Here is a 21,493-nt window from a genome sequence, read left to right as displayed (position 1 = left end):
ACCTTGTCATGAGGTCAAAGCCTTCAGTGCCAGTTCATAAGTATATGAAACAAGTTATCTTAGCAACATACTATACTAAAACTGATAAAAGGAGAAATGAGAATTACATGAGTAGGAATAAAAAAAACAACACAAGACCCCCCCCCCCCCCAAACCAAAAACCCATGCTAAATGGTAAAATCAGAGCAAGAAAGTCTGTCACCAATTTGCCAAGGTCCTAAGCAATATTAAAAAAGAGTCACTGTTTTAAAAATGCATGAATACCTGAGTTCTATAGCAGGTGCAAACAGCATACTGAGGAGTGCCGGTAGACCAGGAATAGGAGGCATCAAAGATGTTTCCTCCAAAATCACAGCAGATCCTGTTACCACAAAACCCCCAAAAATACAACATTAAAAAGTATCTAAAGAGAACATTAACATCAAAAAGATGTAATTAATAGAATTACAGTGACATATTTACTCAGATGGGTATTCCTTTGGAAAAAAACAAAGGACCAAGTGCAGAAAAACCCTCCAAACACATTTTCATCAACCATTACCAGTTGCATTTACTGATAAAGAAGCAGCAACCAACATTTGCTGAAAGGGATCTTCTGGAGCATCACTGACAACAACAGAGTTTATACTTTCTTTTCGTATGAAAGCACATCTGCAGGAGGAAGTAACAAATATTTTCAACATTAAAAAAAACACACCAAAGCGCACACAGATCAATGTTGGAAAAAAGAATCCTTTTGAATTCACAATACCACCTGAATGGGTAACACTTAGTGGCTGAAGTTTATCTGAATCCCAGTTAACAGTTGTGTATTATGGTTAGTAAATAACTCCTGTATAAAACATCAAAACACTTTTAATGAATCTATTCTTCTTAGAATTTTATGTAGCAATAGTATGCATTGCAATGCACTTCAGGCCTGAGTACTTAAATATTGTGAATGAATAAAAAATCCCCCCACCCCCACCCTCCCCAAGGGGAAGGGAAAAAAACCAAACCAAACCAAAACACAATAACAGTAATCAGGATGGGTTTCCATGAATTTATCAAAAACAGCTGACAGTGTGCCTATACTTCACAGTAAAAGCTTTATCATACCTGAATCGGGATATTCTAGTCATACTGTAGCATTTCACCTCATAAGGACTGAATGGTCCGCGAAGTGTTACCTTCAAAAACCAGAGAGAAGAAACGAAATGCCAGTTAGCTAACATCTGGATCTCTCCTCATCAAAATCCTTTGTAAATGAAAAACTGACTTGAAAAACAAAACATTTTCATGGACCTGTGCATGTATAGAGCAACACTGAATAGATCAACAGGCAACATTTTCAAGCATCTAAAGCAAACTTAGCATTGAGGCACCTTAAAACAAAACAAAACAAAAAAACCACACACCACACACACGAGTGCATTTTTACAGGTGCTGGAATTCAAGACTTCCCACTGGTTTAAACATCATCTTAGACTTCACAGAGCATCTAACAAAATCAGGCCATTTTTATTTACATGAGCTGTTCTTTAATCTTGAAAATATCTCAATTTATGCAAGTAAGCAGTTGAACAGGATTACTCCCATGGGTAAATTAAGCACGATTAGGTGCTTGAAGCCTGAAATGTTGTGAGGTTTGAAATGGGAAAGAGTTATAACGTATACTGGGCTTAACTTGTAACAGAGTAGAACACGTTTTCACCCTTTATACTCCAACTTAGTAGTGCCAGATGTCTCAATATACATAATAAACAGCAAATTCTTGAGTTTGGAATTAGCAGAAGAAACATCCATTGCTTCACTATTATCAATTACAGCAGTGTTCTCTGTTTTACCTCGCCAGCATTACCTAGCTGAGGGAGAACCAAACACTGTGTACAGTAAAATAACGTTCATATTGTTAGAAAAAAATGGATAAGGTCATAATCTTGCTTTTTGCTGCAGCTTATAAAATGAGGAAGGCAATCTGCTGAAACACTATCTTCAGTTTATTATATCTTCATTCTGCAAAGGCGGGAAGAGCTGCCGTGAAATGTGCTAAAAGAGTAGGTTCAGTTAGCTCTCCAGTTATATCTTCAAAACTTTGCTAAGAGATGTGATAGATTAGTCAATGATGGTCATACTATGGCTTTCTACCAACAGAAGGTCCTCCAATACATGCTATGAAAGACATCAATATGGCTCAGTCATGGAAGTACTTTCAGTCTTGATCTCCATTCTAACATGTAACATCATGTAAAATCACACCAGAACAACCCCTCAAGCTACCTTATGGGCTGGTGTACCAAATTTACTAGTGGAAAACTTGTTTAACAACATTTCAATGGGATGCTTTTCTTCTTCTCTTGAAGATGCAGGCTTTTTCTCTTCTTTTCTTATTTGGTCAGAAAGTAATGCCTTGAGCAAATCATGGCTTCGCTACATAAAAATGGAAGAGATTTAAAACCATAAAACAGTTATGTTTTTCAAAAATTTATAAGAAGAAAGGTTTTACACAAAGAACATGCATGTTTGCACACGACTACAAAAAATATCAACATTCTTATCACCTTTCAAATTATATAAAATAGGGGAGCAGTTCAAGTGATTCAATCATCTCTTGGGAAACACCTCTTACGCGTTTCAAAGCAGCAACGCCTTTGGCCGAGAGTTCCATATGAAATATGCAGACACTTAAAAATATATAGTACTATTCAAGTATTAATCTTGCCTAATCCTGTATGGCATGCTCCCAAGACTTAAGCTCAATCAGGGCTTCAGACAGTCAGAGCTGAAATAAATTGGTATAAGAAAAGAATCAGAGAGAAGCTTATTGCATACATACTTGTGATTCATATGATTCTTCTGCTTGTTCAGCATAACACTCTTCAATAAGCACATCTCGAATATTCACAAGCTCTTTGCTCCCCAAATAACGGAAAACATCCACATGCAGAACACTGTGCACAAGTGAATACACCTTCACTAGAAGAGTATAACCATTCACCAGTGAGGCAAATTTCTGGCTAGCACTGTAACTCCACTGTTCCCCACACACAAGAGATTTTGCAGATGGACGCATCTTGCACATCTTGAACTCTAAAGCCTAGAGCAAAAACATTAAAAATAATGCTTGCACCAAATTGGCACCAAAATCTTTCATTTTCTCAAGAAATTGTTTGAATTATTAACTGTAAAATGACTTAATTATTGCAATAGCTTATGTTAATTCCTAAGACTACCATAAGACTACTGGCATAATCCCTATTCTGTCATTGCCAAGGCAGCTACACATTACTGTATTACATCTCATATCACTTCAATTCTGTACATAGTTGACAGAACCAGAGCAAACAGTGCACACGAGATAACACATTTCACAGATATACAGTCAATATTAATTCACCATCGACATTGAAGTCTTATGAATCTAGAGACGTTCTCCCTGTTAAACCTTTATAACCTGCAGTTCTCTTTAACAAGGATAATAGAATAGTTCGCAGAACCACTGCAGCTATTCTCTCCCTGGGCAGGCAAGAGTAAGTTCTCATTTGACTCCTTTCCATGATCACTAATTACGGCTTCACATGAATTTACAACAGAAACCCTACTTTTCTAGCCATAATTTTGGCAAAGAAATATCAGAATTGATAACTGAAAGGTTAGGCCTGGAACAGAAATAGATTTTTCTCTAATACATCCGAAGAAAACTCAAGAATAGATGATTTTTGCTAAAATGAACTCTATTTTTAAAAAATCAAATATAGAAGAAAAATAAAATTAGTCCTCTCAAGATCTAACATTAAGCACAAATAAATAAAATTGAAACACAGATCTGCTAGTTCATTTCTAATTTGCACTACTAAATACTTCAGAGAGGAAATTAAGTATGGAATACCTGCTTCAATGAGCTTAAAAAAATATCAAGATAAGGACTGCAATTTCAGTTAAAAGAGGTCTCTCATTCTTTTATTTGTAAATACAGCTCAAGAGATTTGTTTTGTTGAAAAACTAGCTATAGAATAAATCCACGCCAGAATGCATATACAGATCAGTATTTAACATTCAAGAGAGTTCTGCCTGAAACAAAGTGGAACTACTAGTTCAAAGAATGGCAAAGCACCACAAAACAAAACCAGAAGTTTTCACAGAGAAGATTCTACCTGGTGTAAATCTAGCAAGTCATCTCCTAGGTATTTTCCCTACAACTAATAGTATAGGGAAGTGGGAGACTTGACTGAGCAAAAATACTCTGCACAGTAACTATACACAAGACACTTGCCCCTGCAGACTTGTGCGATGTAGATAAAAAGAGATGCTGTACTGCTACTTACCTGTGCTGGGAACAGCTAGAATTAAGCAGAGAATAATGGACTGAACTAGTTGCTGATTCTGCTTCTCTTCTCAGGGCTGTTTTCTGGGCTGTATAAATGAAGCTGCTGTTCGCTTGGAGGTTCTTAGAATAAAGCAAAGCTCATCTACCGCCCAGCCTGTTGTTCCTGAGCGTCACATGTCAGCAGGTCAGAACAACATTCTCCTAGAGAAGTTCTACTTCTGGTAGAACTGATGGACAGCGAAGAAATTGATGGCCAAAAGCAACAAAAAGCAAAGGCAGTTGGTAGAGTGATTTCTCGCTCTTTCTGCTGCTCCTTTGATTGTACATGGGAGATAGAGACCACTATCTTGTCCCCAAAGAAACAGGACTAGTTCAGATATTCAGTTAAAAAAAAATTATTATTTTTTTAACATCTAATCAAGGTAGCAAGTTCAAGCTCTTTTGCTCAAGCAAGCGTCCCTAAAAACAAAAGGCTAGATAACATTTCTCTGCACTTACATAGAACACAATTTAGTTTCATGCAGCAAGAAGTGCAATTAACCAGATCATATATTTGGGGGAAAACATTTGTAGGTACACCACATTAGCAAAATACAGGTCAGTTCATTATTATTCTGAAAAAGCATTATGATTTGAAGTATGCTTTCATTTGCCAGACCGGACATTGAGATATTAAGTAGTAGAAAACAGCACCATCCCTACCTGGAAAGGAAGTTCTCGAAGATGGCTTGGAATATCTTTTAATTTTTTTAAAGGCACTCTTGATCTATTGCCATAATCTACAAAGAAAACCTGGAGAAAAGAAGAATACAAATACAAGAACATCAGCAGAGATTCCACAACGTTAAAAAATAATGCCATTTTCAGTGGGCGAGGGAAGCAACAAATTAAGTTTAATAATTACTGCACAAAAAATCCTGTCAAGTGAAAGGGAAGCAAATTCAGAATCTGAAAAATATGCAAATTAAGATCTGTCAAAAATAATAAGTCAAATTTTATTATGTCTATTATTTGATCCCTTGGCTACACATCCACCAATTATGCAAATAATCTGCTAGATCTAGAAATAGTAAACTTATCTGAAAGGCAATAATTCTCTCCTTGCAATTAAATCTGTATAACCTCTTAACAGTGAATGACACCACCTACTAACCGACTTTGCATAAGTAAATAGTTACCATGGATTGGGTGAGTGTATATAAATGCAAAGGGGAAAATGGTGAGATTAGCACTGTTATTCACTAGTTTTTCATGACTGTAGACAGATAGCAAGGTTCAGGATGAACTCTATAGTGGTGATACGCAACCATGTTAAGAAATTGAGAAATTCAAAGGAAGAAAGGACTGTGCAAAAGGCTAATCTTAAAAATAAAAAAAAACGTGTACATGTTGAGAAGAAGAGTATTGGCCTGGGAAACTAAGATCTACCTTGAACTGCCGCAGTAATTTCCATTACTGACCTTGGCACAAAGAGCAAAAACGTGCTGATGAAATTTGCTGATGATACAGAACTGATCAACGTTAAAAAAAAAAAAATTTACACTGAATGGACCAGAGACCTGCACAGGAGTGGGGAAAATAGATACTATCAAGTAAAACATCATATCCATTAGAATTTATAATAACTTCTGCTATAAATGCTATACAATTATTTATAAATTCTGATTAGTTGGGAATTACCCAGCAGACAAACCTGAGCATAGGGTGAAAAGAGGCTGTTCATGCAAAAAAAGCTATCAAAAGGCAAGTACATCTTGGCATGTAACACAAAATGTTTCTGAAAGTAGAGGAGAAATATAATGTTGGAATGGGAGTACTATCATCATTGCTCAAACAAAGGTGGAAGTACAGCTACAAGAGCATACATAATTCTGGTCAACCATGTTCCAGAAGACTGAGCTCAGAACTAGGAATATTACTAAACAGAGCAGAAGGATTGAGATGAGGAGGAGAATGGAGAGGCAGTGTGGTATCAGATGAGAAAAAAGTGCAGCTTGCTTCAATTAGCAAAACAAAGTCCAGGAATGAAAAAGATACATAAGAAATTTGGAGGGGAGGGGAAAGAGGAGGAAGAGAAGAAAGTCTAGGTAAACCGGGGGAGGAGACATTGCCACAAGAACAAATCGATACAAATTGGACATAAACAACTGAATATGGGAGGAAGGATTCCCAATACAGTGGCAGCAAGAAACTTAGTTTTAAGATGGAGCTCAAGGTCTTTATGAAAAGGAAATAATGTAGGTTGTCTGCCAAAAATACAGCACTGGACTCTTATCTAGGTAATCCTTACCATGTTTTCAAAGTTACTGGATGTTTTCATCTTTATTTTGCTTCCCTCTGCTTCAGTACACACAACTCCCTACCATATCAACAACAGCTGCTCTTAATTTAATATAAATATATTCCTGTGTTCTGAAAAAAAAAACTGTAATTCATCTATTCTGGAAACATTCCATTAAGGTTTTATTTTAGTTCTAGTTTTACAGATTTATCTTTTCTTTATTGAAATGTTTACAACTGTCACAAGAACAGTACTTTGTTGAAACGCATAGCTGCAAGATTGTTAACCCAATTTCATCTTACCAATTCAATATGACATAACGTATTACTGTACCTCAGCAAAATCTCCAGAAACGTACAGAATCCGAGCTCGGTAGTATCCTTTGTTTTCCAAACAAGGGAATGGGGCCAGGCAAACTAACTCCGGATGTGGAGACACTGGCAAATCCATCAGGTTCTGGTGGTTAATTTCAGTAGTTAGAGTCTGGAGTATGGTCATATTTTTTTCATCTATCCTGTAACCCCAAAAGTGTCCAACTTCCACAATCTAAAAGCCATAAAAAATAAACAGTTCCAGATCTCATTCGATTATTATTTTTTTCTTATACATCAAATACAAAACAATTATTCTGAGCAAAATACATGAAATCATTCCTACTCCTGATACACATATAAAAGTGCTCTCATACTGCAAGAAAAATGCAGAGACGCATTTCTCTCTCATATAAGGTTGTTCTTCATCAAATAATATGGTTTTAAAATGTCTATTTGCTGTATATTTGAGTTATACTTTTCATCCAAATAGACCCTGACATAAGTATTATGGATGGGGGGGAGGAAAGATGACTACTTTTTTTTTTTTAAAAAAGAAAATCAACTTAATAAAAATAAGGTATGCCATTCATTACATAGGTGCACACAGACATGATGCACCTTTCTAGCTAGTGAAAGAATGACAAACTTAAGAGTCAGCTACATTTAGCAGCAAACTGGCACTATGACTGACCAGTGATGATCAGCCACCCTTTCGGAAATTAAGGGGGATGGGGGGAGAGGAGGAAACCCTGCTATTTAAATCAAATTGAATAAAATAAGTCATCTTCTCCAATTGCCTACTGAACTCTTACAACATTTCTAATCTAATTTCAAACACTCATAAAATGAAAAGAAATATCTTTATTCACAACTAAGTTGTGAAAATAAATATACATGACCATTAGTTAAAACCGATGTATTAAACAAAAGTAGCATCAATAGCTAACTGACTGGAATGATTTCGGTCATCAAATCCATGAGCGTTTTTCATATAACAGACTTAACTGGACGGACTGAAGAAAATATTCCTTCTGCACTTGCAAAACACGCCACTGCTATCAAGAGCTGGTTTATGTGAGAGAGCAACTGGAATGTATTGAGCTGTGCCTAGGGGTGGATGAAGAGCGAGTCGAGAGCTTATGGGTAAGGATTAAAGGGCAGGCTAGCATGGGTGACACTGTTGTGGGTGTTTACTACAGGCCACCTGATCAGGAAGAGGAAGTCGATGAGGCCTTCTACAGACAGCTGGAAGTAGCCTCACGATCACAGGCCCTGGTTCTCATGGGGGACTTCAACCACCCCGATATCTGCTGGAAAGACAACACAGCTAGGCACAAACAGTCCCGGAGGTTCCTGCAGAGCATTGGTGACAACTTCTTGACACAGGTGGTGGAGGAGCCAACAAGGAGAGGTGTTGGCTGCTGGACCTCATACTAACAAACAAAGAAGGACTGGTGGAAGATGTGAAGGTTGGGGGCAGCCTTGGCTGCAGTGACCATGAGATGGTGGAGTTCAGCATCCTGCGAGGAGGCAGCAGGGCACTAAGTAGGATCGCAACCCTGGAGTTTAGGAGAGCAAACTTTGGGCTCTTCAGGGACCTACTTGGAGGAATTCCATGGGTGAGGGCCCTAGAAGGAAGGGGTGTTCAAGAGAGCTGGTTAATATTCAAACATCACCTCCTCCATGCTCAAGAGCAGTGCATCCCTATGAGTAGGAAGTCAAGCAAAGGAGGCAGGAGACCTGCATGGATGAGCAAGGAGCTCCTGGCAAAACTCAACCAGAAGAAGGAAGTATACAGAAAGGGGGACAGGCCACTTGGGAGGAATATAGGAACATTGTTAGAGTATGCAGGGATGTGACGAGGAAGGCTAAGGCCCGTTTGGAATTAAATCTGGCTAGAGATGTCAAGGACAGCAAGAAGGGCTTCTTCAAATACATCAGCAGCAAGAGGAAGACTAGGGAAAATGTGGGCCCTTTGCTGAATGGGGTGGGTGCCCTGGTGACAAAGGATGCAGAGAAGGCAGAGTTACTGAATGCCTTCTTTGCTTCAGTCTTTACTGCTCAGGCCAGCCCTCAGGAACCCCAGACCCTGGAGGCAAGAGAGAAAGTCTGGAGAAAGGAAGACTTTCCCTTGGTGGAGGAGGATCGGGTTAGAGATCATTTAAGCAAACTTGACACCCACAAATCCATGGGCCCTGATGGGATGCACCCACGAGTGCTGAGGGAGCTGGCGGACATTATTGCTAAGCCACTCTCCATCATCTTTGAAAGGTCCTGGAGAACAGGAGAGGTGCCTGAAGACTGGAAGAAAGCCAATGTCACCCCAGTCTTCAAAAAGGGCAAGAAGGAGGACCCAGGGAACTACAGGCCAGTCAGTCTCACCTGCATCCCTGGAAAGGTGATGGAGCAGCTCATCCTGGAGGCCATCTCCAAGCATGCGGAGGACAAGAAGGTGATCAGGAGTAGTCAGCATGGCTTCACCAAGGGGAAATCATGCTTAAGCAATCTGATAGCCTTCTACGAGGGAATGACTGGCTGGGTAGATGAGGGGAGAGCAGTGGATGTTGTCTACCTAGACTTCAGCAAGGCTTTCGACACTGTCTCCCATAACATCCTCACAGACAAGCTCAGGAAGTGTGGGTTAGATGAGTGGACAGCGAGGTGGATTGAGAACTGGCTGAATGGCAGAGCTCAGAGGGTTGTGATCAGCAGCGCAGAGTCTAGTTGGAGGCCAGTAATGAGCAGTGTCCCCCAGGGGTCAGTCCTGGGTCCAGTCTTGTTCAGCTTCTTCATCAATGACCTGGATGAAGGCACAGAGTGCACCCTCAGCAAGTTTACTGACGATACAAAACTGGGAGGAGTGGCTGATACACCAGAGGGCTGTGCTGCCATTCAGAGAGACCCGGACAGGTTGGAGGGGCAGGCGGAGAAGAACCTCATGAAGTTCAGCGAAGGCAAGTGCAGGGTCCTTTACCTAGGGAGGAATAACCCCAGTCACCAGTACAGGTTGGGGGTTGACCTGCTGGAAAGCAACTCTGCAGAGAAGGACCTGGGAGTGCTGGTGGACACCAAGTTAAGCATGAGGCAGCAATGTGCCCTTGTGGCCAAGAAGGCCAATGGTATCCTGGGGTGCATGAGGAAGAGTGTTGCCAGCAGGTCGAGGGAGGTGATTCTCCCCCTCTACTCAGCCCTGCTGAGGCCCCATCTGGAGTACTGCGTCCAGTTCTGGGCTCCCCAGTACAAGAGGAATGTGGCACTACTGGAGCAAGTCCAGCGAAGGGCTACAAAGATGATTCGGGGACTGGAACATCTCTCTTATGAGGAAAGACTGAGAGAGCTGGGCCTGTTTAGCCTAGAGAAGAGAAGGCTGAGAGGAGATCTTATCAACGTGTGCAAGTATCTGAAGGGAGGGTGTCGAGAGGATGGAGCCAGACTCTTTTCAGTGGTGCCCAGCGACAGGATGCGAGGCAACAGGCACCAACTGAAACACAGACAATTCCATCTGAACATGAGGAAATACTTTTTCACTGTGAGGGTGACAGAGCACTGGAACAGGTTGCCCAGAGAGGTTGTGGAGTCTCCTTCTCTGGAGATATTCAAAACCCGCCTGGATGCAATCCTGTGCAACGTGCTCTAGGTGACCCTGCTTGAGCAGGGGGGTTGGACTAGATGATCTCCAGAGGTCCCTTCCAACCTCAACCATTCTGTGATTCTGTGAATACTTCAGCCTGTAATTTGCACTAGCTCGGTGGTTTGAACCTTCTTTAAAATTTCAACAGCTTATATACTGCTTAGTATTAATCAATTTGTTGAAAAGACTACAGTTAACACAAGACTTAATTCTCAGCTTCAGATTTTAGAAATACTTATATATATGTACGTGCACACACACATGCTCATTTTAAAATGCATTTATTGTTAAAATTTTTCAAAAATCTTTGCACTATCACTATTTGAATTTTTTTAAGCTTACTCAAATATGGACTTATAATTGAGAGAGTTGACATAACAAATCTTGCAACATGATTTTAAACAGATATATTCCTTTTTTCCCTGTGTAAAAAAAACAAAAAACAAAAACAGAACTAATAGAGCCTTCCTTTCAATCTTGTCTTCAGGCTCCCTTTCTCTGGTCTTCCTGACAATACACTCAAAGTTACCTGAAATGCTGCTAAGGTTGTTGCTTGATTTCTTTTATTAACTCAGTATTTGACAGACCTACCCTGCCTGTTCTCCTGGAAACATCTGCCTCCAGCTTTCCCACCATTGTAAGAAAGGGAGTTTATTTGTTTATTCATTTTGTCATACGAAGGTGTCAAAACTGTAGTCCAACTAACAGCCAATGAAAAGGAGAAACCCAGACCATACATTTGGGACTGACACAGAAAGGCTTCTACGTCACCCAAGTACAGGTCACAGCTGTGTATGCTATTCCAAGAGGTGGTGGAACGGGTATTAAATGTTTTGTGGAAACAGTATGAAAACAGATAAGAAATGCAGATGATGCTTCACTTTGAGTTCCCTGTGATGAAAAAAATACAGGATGCTGCTCGATTTTTAAGGCTCCTCAGAATGTGATGCTTCCCTATCAGCTGCTGCATTTTATGTCACTAACGAATCACACTTTTTTTTCATCCTAATACACCACCTTTTATGCATGCAACAGTTTTTCCTGAATGAGCATGCAGTACCATGAATTTATCTAATTTCTCATATCTACAGCTTCTAAAGAAAACTGCCAGTTTACAATAGCTAGATAAATGGCCCAAACACCTACTTATATTCATTTCTATAGTGTACACAAATATTTTATCACTCTCATTATCCCCTTTACATTTAAGCCTACTTCCAGGTAACATTTTCTGCCAGAGAATCCCACATATTTTTAGTGGTTTAACAAACGCAAACAAATTTCAATAACTGAGGAAAGAAATGTGAGTACTGTTTAACACAAAAATATTAAAAGTTAGACCAAGAATATTTTTCAAACCCTTCCTGAATAACTCTGTGCTAAATGAATTATTAATACCCATTGTTTTCACTTGTTGAATATTCATCTGTGCAAATATAGCTAGGTCCTGATGATTAGACATAATTTCCTTGAGATATAGAACATTCCTACCTCCGTTACATTGACGGATAGAAGACGATTTGGGATCATCTTTGACAGTTCCGAAACACCAAATGATATTTCCGCAGGCTCTACTGTCTGCTTCTGATAGTCCACATTTACTCTGAAAAATTTACGGAATAAGGATGCTAAATACATATGCACCAGGTTTGGGGAAAACTCAAAAGTGAAAATTCAGAGTTCAATTTTCATTTTCCACTTGCTTCTCACATTCATTTAGCACGAACGTATGTATGTACATAGAGGAAAAAAAGATCAACTTACTGACAAAAATTATGGCACTCACATTTTGCAAGGAAAAAATAAGCCTTAATATTCATTTAGGTACTTAATGGCCTTTATTTAAAAAGGTATGAAGTTAATTAAAATGAAAAATGACTATGCAACATAGTAGCGTGACAGCCTGTTATGACTGAAGGCAGGCATATTCACACTGAGGAGTAACTGCGCCACCAATTCATTAAATATCCAAAAAAAAAAAAAAATCAAGGTTAAACAGCAAGTTTTCTGCTATGGCATGCTGTCTAAGCTAATTTTCTGAAAATAAATTGAATACACTGCAGCACAAATATAAATTCAGCATATCCTCTTTTTTGAATATCACATTCTTTTTACTTGACAAAAGTTAGGAAATCCAGAATTAGTCCTCCAGTCTGAGTGATTTCTTTCTTGAATCCTTTAAGAATTATTTTTCGTATAGATTTTAAGTACAGTTTTGGGGCACAGTAAAACTGCCACATGTGCTTTATTAAAAACAATTATGATCAACTGGAAGTGATGTATTCACATGCACTTTAACCTTTACAGTTCAGTCCTGCCTTCCTATTTTGGATTTCATGTTTAAAATATTAAAATTGGCTATCACGAACTCATGAACTAGGCAGATTACTGTTTCAGCAGTTGCATGTACAACCAAGAGCAGAGACTCACAGACAGCATATATTCCAGACCATGAAACCCATGTGCCAGACCTTTCTAGCAAAAGCAGGTATGGTCTAACCAGATGGACTTGCTACATTGCATCCTTAATCACTATTTCCAAACATCCCTTTTTATTATGTCTCCAAATGCCCTTCCTTTTCTCTTTTGGTCCTAACAATCCCCACATTGTCCCTAGCATGAACAGAAATCACTGTGTAAAGTTGTAACATATATCATAATTCCACACGTCTCTAAGAAAATGGGATTGAAATGTAAATAGACAGTGTACACTCAGATTGCTCTAGGGAAACACCTTTAACCATAAAAAAAGATATTTAAGACAATTATGATATTTCTAGTCCAAGACATGCATCTGAATTAAGTTTCTTGCTTCATGGCACTTTTCTCCACAGCCATTAAAGTGTTCAAATAATGACTTTACTACAGTTTTCCTGAAGTACCAGCAAAAATGTTCTGCTGGCACAGAGGTTCCACCCCGGTAACAATTCCAGGAAACGCTCCGTCCTGTAAACCTCGCTTCAGCGCAAGACGGCAAACAAAGCTGTTTCCCCACAGAACGCAATCACCTTGGGTGTTTTGCTCTTGCAGCTGTCCCACCTGCCAGCCGCCTTGTGATCTCGTCTGGATCATGAACATTGAGGTCGAGGGGAATTTTCAGCTGGGACATTTTAAGTGACATATACACTGCGGGAAGAGTCTTAAAGCCCTCCATCGGGTTACGAGAGAACTCCACAAAAGCCCTGTTCCAAAAACCCCACAAAATAAAGTTGCAAAGGTCCTTGATGAGGAAACAAAACCCAAAACCCAATCGTTTCTTCTCCCTGTCTTTATCTTGGCAGCCCAGAGAACTGTAAAAGAGCATCTTCCTCACAGGCTTTGCCTACTCCTCTTATACATCTTAAAGCATTTTTAATTGCAGTTAAGAAATTTTTCTAGCATTCTCACAAGAACATACCAAAACTACTGAGTAAATCTAATACAAGTTAGAAATAATGTGGTGGAAATATATATGAATAAGAAAGGTATTAGAGCTTAGAAGAGGCATAAGAAAGGCTATATGAAATTTTCAACTTTGGACAGTTGTAGCCCAAAGTCAGCCAGCAAATCTGCTAAAGCAGCCAGTCACATATATTTTGTGCAAAGCCACTTGATTTGGTGCAAATGAGCTGAATTCACTGCAAGTTAGAAACAAGTACAGACAGAGCAGCTGCAGTTTTAAGGGCACTGTTAGGCAACAGAAGAGAGAAAACAGAAAGCAGTCTCTCACTGAGCTCGTTTATCTAATGCTACTGGATTACTCTGCTACTCCATTTCACATATTAAGCCTCAAGGCTACCTTTCTTATTCTAGCCAATGCATTAAAAATAAATTACCTATTCCAAGCAGATTAAATCATAAGAAATACACTCATGTCAGTGCAACAGCGACAAAGAAATAAGTTGATTACTGGGCTCACAATTGAGAACATGAGAAAGATATAATACTTGAAATATTTTGTACTTACTTTGGTCCATCATATGCAATAGATTTTACCTGCCCGCACTGTCTGAAAAGTGACTGCATCTGTTTATGGTATAGAAATCCATAGGGAGGAATATTCCTCAACTGTTAAGAAAAACAAGTTAAAGCTTGGATACATTTAATTATTTTAGTGCATCAACAGCTTCACCTAAATATTTAACTGTTAACTTCCTCCTTCAGGATGGAATCAGGGATTTCTTGAGAAAATTCAACCCATAAAAGTCCAAGGGGTCAGACAGGCTGCATACACAGATCAAACATTATACCTAGGTTTAAAATGGGCAAGGATGAGCTAGGGAACTACAGGCTGGTCAGCCTCACTCCAGTCCCTAGAAAATTCATGGAGGAAGCCCTCTTGGAAGCCATTTCTGAGCATATGAAGGAGAAGGTGACTGGAAATAGCCAACATGTATTTAGCAACAGTAAATCACATCCGACCACCTTTATTACCTGCTATCACAAAATGGCTAGGTCTGTAGAACAGGGAAGAGTGGCAGACGTCACTGACCTTCCCTTAAGTAAAGATTTTTACATGGTCTTCCACAGTATCCTTGTACCCAAGTTGGGTCATTACAGTCTGGATGGGTGGGCTCCAAGGTGGGTGAAGACCTGGCTGGACCACTGGGCTCAAAGGGTAGCTGTTAATAGTTCATGCTCTATCTAGAGACTGGTTACAGGTGATGTTCTTCAGGGGTCTACCCTAGCACCTGTGCTGTTTAATATCTTTACCAGCAACCTGAAGGAGGAGACAGAATGCTCCCTCATTAAGTTTGTGGATGATGACTAATTGGTGGGAGAAGTTGATAAACTAGAGAACAGGGCCACAACCTAGAGAGACATAGACAGGCTAGAGGAATGGTCTGACAGGAGTCTCACAAAATTCAGTAGCACATATACTGGGGTCTGACTGATTTGGTAGCTGCTCTATCGAAAAGGACCTGGGGGCTCCTGGTGGACAGCAAAGTGAACCTGAGTCAGCAGCATGGCCTGGCAGCTAACAACATACTGGGCTGTATCAACAGCAGCACAGCACAACCAGTAGATCAAGGGAAGTGACTATTCTCCATTGCTCAGCATTCATTAGCATGCATCTGGAACACTGCATCCGGTTTTGGGTTCCCCAGTTCAAGAAGGACACTGATAAACAGGAATGAGTCTAGCAGAGGGCCCCCAAAATGGTCAGAGGGCAGAGGAGAGGCTAAAAAAACCTGGGCTTGTTTAGCCTGCAGAGGAGAAGACTTTGGGGAGACCTAACAGGAACCTGCAAAATCTAAGATGAGGTTCCTAAGAGAAAACTTGTCTCTTTATGTAGGTGCATGGCAGGAAGAGAGAAGCAATAGTTATAAATTGAAACAGGGGAGGTTCTGACTCAAGGAAGAAAAATATTACCATGCAGACAATCAGGCACTGGAACAGGTTGCCCAGAAAAGTTGTGAAACATCCATGCTTGGAGTTTTTTCCAAACCTAACTGGATGAAGCCCTATGCAACATCATCAGAATTTAGTGTTGACCCTGGTTTGAGCAGATCGCTGGACTAGGTGACTTCACTCCAACTTAAATTATTCTGATTTCATTATTCTTCTTGGGTTTTAATCCTCAAACTACTACAAATTGCCTAAGTTACAGGAGTTGCAACACTTCTTTTCAAAGTCAAAGTCATTCTGTTAAAGATAACATTCCAGATAAGTATATTAATGGATCATTATGACATTACTATGTATGACCAAAGCAACATGAGAGCTGGTCACGCATTTCACAAATTCAGTGAACTAAACCAACTTGAAAACCAACTCTACAAAGAAACTGAATAACATTCTCCTAGTTTAGAACCCTGAACTGGCTCATTCAGGAGTCAGATGAGATCCAACATAAAGAGGAGGACACGCGCATTCAAACACAAAACAATAATCCAGCAGCACTAATTTAATTCAGTTTAAGGTGACAGTTCCACAATAATTAAAATGCCACTATAGCCAGATATACCATCTGGTTTGGCAACCCCAATTTTCCTGCCTTTTACTTATTCAAGTATGTCTTTTAAGAGATTTTGCTTTAATATTAAATCACAGAACTCCTAAATAGCAAGTCCAAACTTGAAAGCTTTTTCAGGGGCTATAAAACTGCTTAGTCTTCTTTTTGGCCATTAAAACTTTAGACAGGAAATAACACAGTATTAAATAAATAAATAACTTCATATGCCTGGATGATACCTGATAAGAAGAACAGTACTAAGATCAGCTCTTGGCCAAAAATATGGTCTAGACCAGACTGCAGAAACTGTCTCAAGCCAAGACGATTTAGAGGCACTGGAGAGTGGGAGGAAGAACTGCCTTTTATGTCCTGGACACAAGCCATTAGGTGAATGATACTGCTGTAAGAGTAGTCTCTCAAATCAAGCGCAACTTGCAGCACTTGTGCCCAGAAAAATCATTTACATTGACAAAGACAAAGCAGCACTTCTTTCCTTCTTCATCATGAAAAGCAGTTGATATACAAGCAGAACAAGAGTTACATACATTAAGAGTAAATAGTTCCCTAGAACTAAGTTTAGTCTTGCCACAGCAACATTGATTAAGATTAATCTCATCTTTACTCAATCAGCTTCCTGATTGGGTCAAGTCTTCTAAACTGGACTTTTGTGCCACAATATCCTGAAACAACATATTGAAAACTTCAAAAACATATGTAAACATGCTAGTGCTCCTGTATTGCTATGCCAGTGAACATCTTCAGTCTAGCACTTCTTCTTAAGTAGTGAAGTATGACAAAATTCTTTCTCAATATGCTTTTAGGAGTTTCCTTCCTCCCTTAAGTACAATCTTTGCATCTTTAACTGTTTTCTTTTGTGCCAGTACAAATCTACCTTTTGAGGCTTGCTGATTGTAGGTTTGTTTTGTTTAAGCACAGTGATTGTATTTTATAATGTTATATCTAGTTCAGATACAGGAGTGCACAGCAAAACATTTTCCTATTTTAGGTTGTGTACCTTTTTGCAAAGTCAACCCAGCCATTTGAAGCTTGTAATTATTCAATCATGAAAAAACAAAAAGGAAAAAAAAAAATAAAAGGACCCAGAGTGCAACACCTGAGTAACCTTAACATAACAACCAGGTATGTGATGCATGCACCAAATAAGAGATTACAAAATAGCAAAAGGTTGCAAAATAGTTGCATCAATTTGTTTTTATTAAAAAAAAACATTAAAAGCAGCTTTGATAGTCCTATCCTATAAAATCTTTAAGAGTTTTATGAAAGTTGGCTGGTTATGTGAGATTAGCAATCAAATGGCAGTTCTCTGTAGGAATTTTTTCAAAATTGCCCACCCACACAGCATTTATTATATTGGAAGAAGAGAAGATGGGAGAGATGACAATTTACCAAATAAGGATCAGAGGAGACAATTATTTCTGTCCTGGCCCCGGACAGAACAAAACTTGAAAATACCAGCCTTAGCACTACATATTTTAATTACTTGGTACTTTATTAAGTTATTGAGCTTCCTAACATACCAATATAGTGGTTTTTGGATCTTTGCCAGCAAGCTCTCTCACAGCAATTTCTTGGTCACATTTTCCAAAAGTAAAGTAGTTTGGATAGAAAGCACCAGCTATTACAACCTGAAGTAAAAAAATACTTTGTGAAACATAGCACATTATATCCAGGTTTTCCAAAAGAAATACACTTGCAATATAAAGTGATATTACCAGTTCTTCATGTGAACAGTTTTCCCTGTCTCTTTCCAGGAAAGACTGTAATTTCAAACTAAAGGTTAACTCATGCAAATCCTATCCCTTAAAAACATACTTTCATGAAAAAGAGTTCATCTTCTGGAACAATTCTGCAACATTTTCATATTTCTGTAGAAAGACAAGGTCTATGAAAACTATAATCATTAACCTTGGCTTTAACACAGTCTCTTTGATTAGCTCAAAGGAGTCCCCATTTTTAACAAATTCACACAAAGGAGCTACATGAAACAAGACTTGCTCAGTTTTCACATTCTGTCTTACAATATTTAACAATTTAGATCTGAGAAGTTCACTGTTGACACAGTTAAACAAATTGCCTTTGAAACAATCACTATGTCTGTCTGTGAAAACAAAACAAACAAACAAACCCTACTGATCAGTCCAAATGGGACAAGAAGTTTCATTGGAAATTCGACAGTAAGTTACAGTAGCTGAAAGAAATTTGTTTTCTTCCCCAGTAACTAACCAAGTCAGTGGAGGTCCAAATATAGCACTCAAGTAGTGAAATCTTTTTTTTTGAAAATGTTAATTCTTATCCTTCCAACTCAAACCATCCTTCAGAGTATTTTTATGACTTTAACAAAGATTAATCCGGACACACAGAGCTAAACTGATCTCAGGATGATTTGATTTGATTTTGATGAGCTGTTAAAAAGTTAAGGGATAGCTAGAGAACAAATACTACTTGCAAGTTTTGAGACATTAAAATTAACATTAGTTGTACTTCTAAGCTGTAGAAAACATTATCTTTTTTAATCTGAAAACTCAAAATCTATGGAGAATTTTGAAACACAGGAGGTAACAGTAATTCACTAATACTAGTATGTAAAAAGCCAGTTATAAACTTTGTAAATAACTGTTCTTCCCTGAAAAGTGAGTTAATAAAGTATTACCTGCAAAATGAAGCGCTGTTTGTATACATACTCCTGATCCATAGCAGATGGTTGAGTATTAATATGCATGTTAAATGCACGGACTCGCTCTTTCAACTCTTCAAATAACTCTGCCACCTGAAATTACAACTCTAAAAGATCAGAACTGTCCACAAATGCAAATAAAATATGTTCGTAAAAATCTACAGAAGCAAGCAAGCTCCCTTTCTTTTTTAGGAGGCTATATCTGTTTCACCTGATATACCGATTAACATCTCTACTCAGGAGAGATCTACTTTCAGTAGTGTGACTCAGGCGGTTTTCTTCATATTTAACATAGAATTCTGTAGTTGGAAAGCACTGTTGTGCATATATGATACAGAACAAAAATCAGAAAAAAGTGGAACTGAAATTACCTTTGACATGACTACGTACTGATTCCCAATTAAATCATTTTGTTTTCATATTTTAAAAGGTAGAAACAAGCTAACACCAAACAGGATGTCTGCACCTAAGTATAGCAGTAACTGCACAGGGCACCCTTAATTCAGCAGGCAACCTTAAGCACCTGAAGCGAGTCTGCCCTGTAGCAGAACATACTCTATTAAGCTTTAAATACTAATCATTTTCAAGAAGCTTCTATAACCATAAGCAGCCACTAGTCCCCCAGCCACACAGTGAATGCCTTCTTTATCCCATTTGATTTTGGAGCAAATGGTTAGAAAAATACTGTTCTCTAAACTGTTCCATTCCGCATGTTCTATTCCATTGCTGGCAGTTTTAGGATACTAAAATTCCTGTTATTTTCCTCATATGACAACTACCAGGACTGGAAACCAGTCAGCGTGGCTGTTTCAGTCCTGCAAACCCACGTTCATGCAAAGGACTGTAAAGTTAGTATGTGAAAAGTTAAAGGTGTGGGGTTTTTTTAATTCTTAAAAACAATCAACAACAAAAAAAACACACACACCCCCAAAAAACAACCTCCCCACCACCACTTTGTAATAGATGTTAATGTAGGTGTCCACTCTAAACACCTGAGCTATTAAGACAGGCACAATCTCTTCTAGAATTATCTGAAGCTGGTCAAAAAAACATCACCACCCACGAGGCTATCATACAAGACCAGTCCTTCAGCTCTTCAGCTTTACATGATTTGCTCTTTTCTCATCTTTTCTCCTTGCTATCATAATCATTATATATAATATGTACATTATGTAATGAATGATACATTTATCTTATGAAGTATTTAAAACTTTCCCTCCTCCCAGTAACTTTTTTCCAGTATACAATTTCTTTAAAATATTTTCCTCCTTTTTATACAGTTTTATTTTTACTCATCTGTTCAGTAGCTCTTCTGATTTCTAACTGTCCAAGACTGTACTAAAGCAGCTTAAACTACAGACAGCCCTGTCCATTCAAAAGCTAACATAAACAGGCTAAAAGCATATTCCATTTCAAGATCATCTTTTCAGTTACATGAATAATGTGGCATTATTTCCCACACTGACACTTTCAGGGTACCTTGCACTACTAGATTTTATTCTTGCACATGCCTCAAAGGTCTTAGGTGACACCAGGCAAGTCATTGAATCAAAATCATCAAGGTGATCGCTTAACTGTAAGTTTTTCAAGTCCACAGTCTTAAATTTGAAATAGCTGATGCCAGAAAAAGTACTACACATTTTCAATTGCATCTCAAGTCAACTAGAAAATAAAACATGAACTAAACGAAGGTACTTATGTTCCTTTTGGTCTTGATCTCTATGCCTGTTCCCCAAATGTTAAAGGGAGAGCATATCACCACTTCACTTTAGAAGGAGGCAAAAAAGATAAAATTGATCATGTTCTGCAGCAGCCTGGTACTATACTGGTAAGTGTCCTAGAAAAGCCCACACAACTCCATTCAGAGCAAACCTTGGATGATGTATGTTGGTATGAGGCCTAAGTCCAGTCACTGAATGACGATTACAAAACAAACAAATGAGCACCACCACCCCCAAAAAAGACCACCAAACAACCCCAGAACAAAGACCAGCACTTCATTCAGTGAGCACCAGTCACTGTTATGCAGTAAAGCAAGCAGAACTCTTCTTGAAGGAATGATATACAGTTTCTCAGTTAAAAATCATTACACTGCATGCACATAAAACAAGTTTTGTGCAATCTTCGATTTGTCTACTTCTTATTTGTCACATGCTAAATTGTCTTTTAGTAAGTTTTTACATTTACATACATTGCACATTCTTCTTCATGCAATATATCCCTTCTTCCGATTTAGCTTAAGAATATATTTGGCCAATAACCCTTATTTCTAATCTTCTGATCTGTAAAATATCAGTATTAAGTTGTTTCAAAGAAAGTCTAAGAGGTACA

The 21,493-nt window shown here is 38.6% G+C and overlaps 1 protein-coding gene across 1 annotated transcript in view; it reads right to left on the bottom strand.

The window, feature by feature from the left end:
- Positions 1 to 21,493, bottom strand: part of TDRD9 (tudor domain containing 9) — an 83,963-nt gene that overhangs the window by 6,662 nt on the left and 55,808 nt on the right. Inside the window, exons 21-32 of the mRNA XM_067295639.1 lie at positions 19,139 to 19,255; positions 18,006 to 18,113; positions 14,479 to 14,579; positions 13,572 to 13,714; positions 12,024 to 12,160; positions 6,921 to 7,133; positions 5,009 to 5,098; positions 2,816 to 3,076; positions 2,260 to 2,409; positions 1,099 to 1,169; positions 542 to 651; positions 265 to 361 (exon numbers count right to left, since the gene is read on the bottom strand). Coding sequence (XP_067151740.1) covers positions 265 to 361; positions 542 to 651; positions 1,099 to 1,169; positions 2,260 to 2,409; positions 2,816 to 3,076; positions 5,009 to 5,098; positions 6,921 to 7,133; positions 12,024 to 12,160; positions 13,572 to 13,714; positions 14,479 to 14,579; positions 18,006 to 18,113; positions 19,139 to 19,255 — 1,598 coding nt within the window. The remainder of the gene's footprint in view (positions 1 to 264; positions 362 to 541; positions 652 to 1,098; positions 1,170 to 2,259; positions 2,410 to 2,815; positions 3,077 to 5,008; positions 5,099 to 6,920; positions 7,134 to 12,023; positions 12,161 to 13,571; positions 13,715 to 14,478; positions 14,580 to 18,005; positions 18,114 to 19,138; positions 19,256 to 21,493) is intronic.

Source organism: Apteryx mantelli, chromosome 4 (assembly GCF_036417845.1).
Source record: "Apteryx mantelli isolate bAptMan1 chromosome 4, bAptMan1.hap1, whole genome shotgun sequence".
Lineage (NCBI taxonomy): Eukaryota > Metazoa > Chordata > Aves > Apterygiformes > Apterygidae > Apteryx > Apteryx mantelli.
This window is presented reverse-complemented; position numbering and strand designations above follow the sequence as displayed.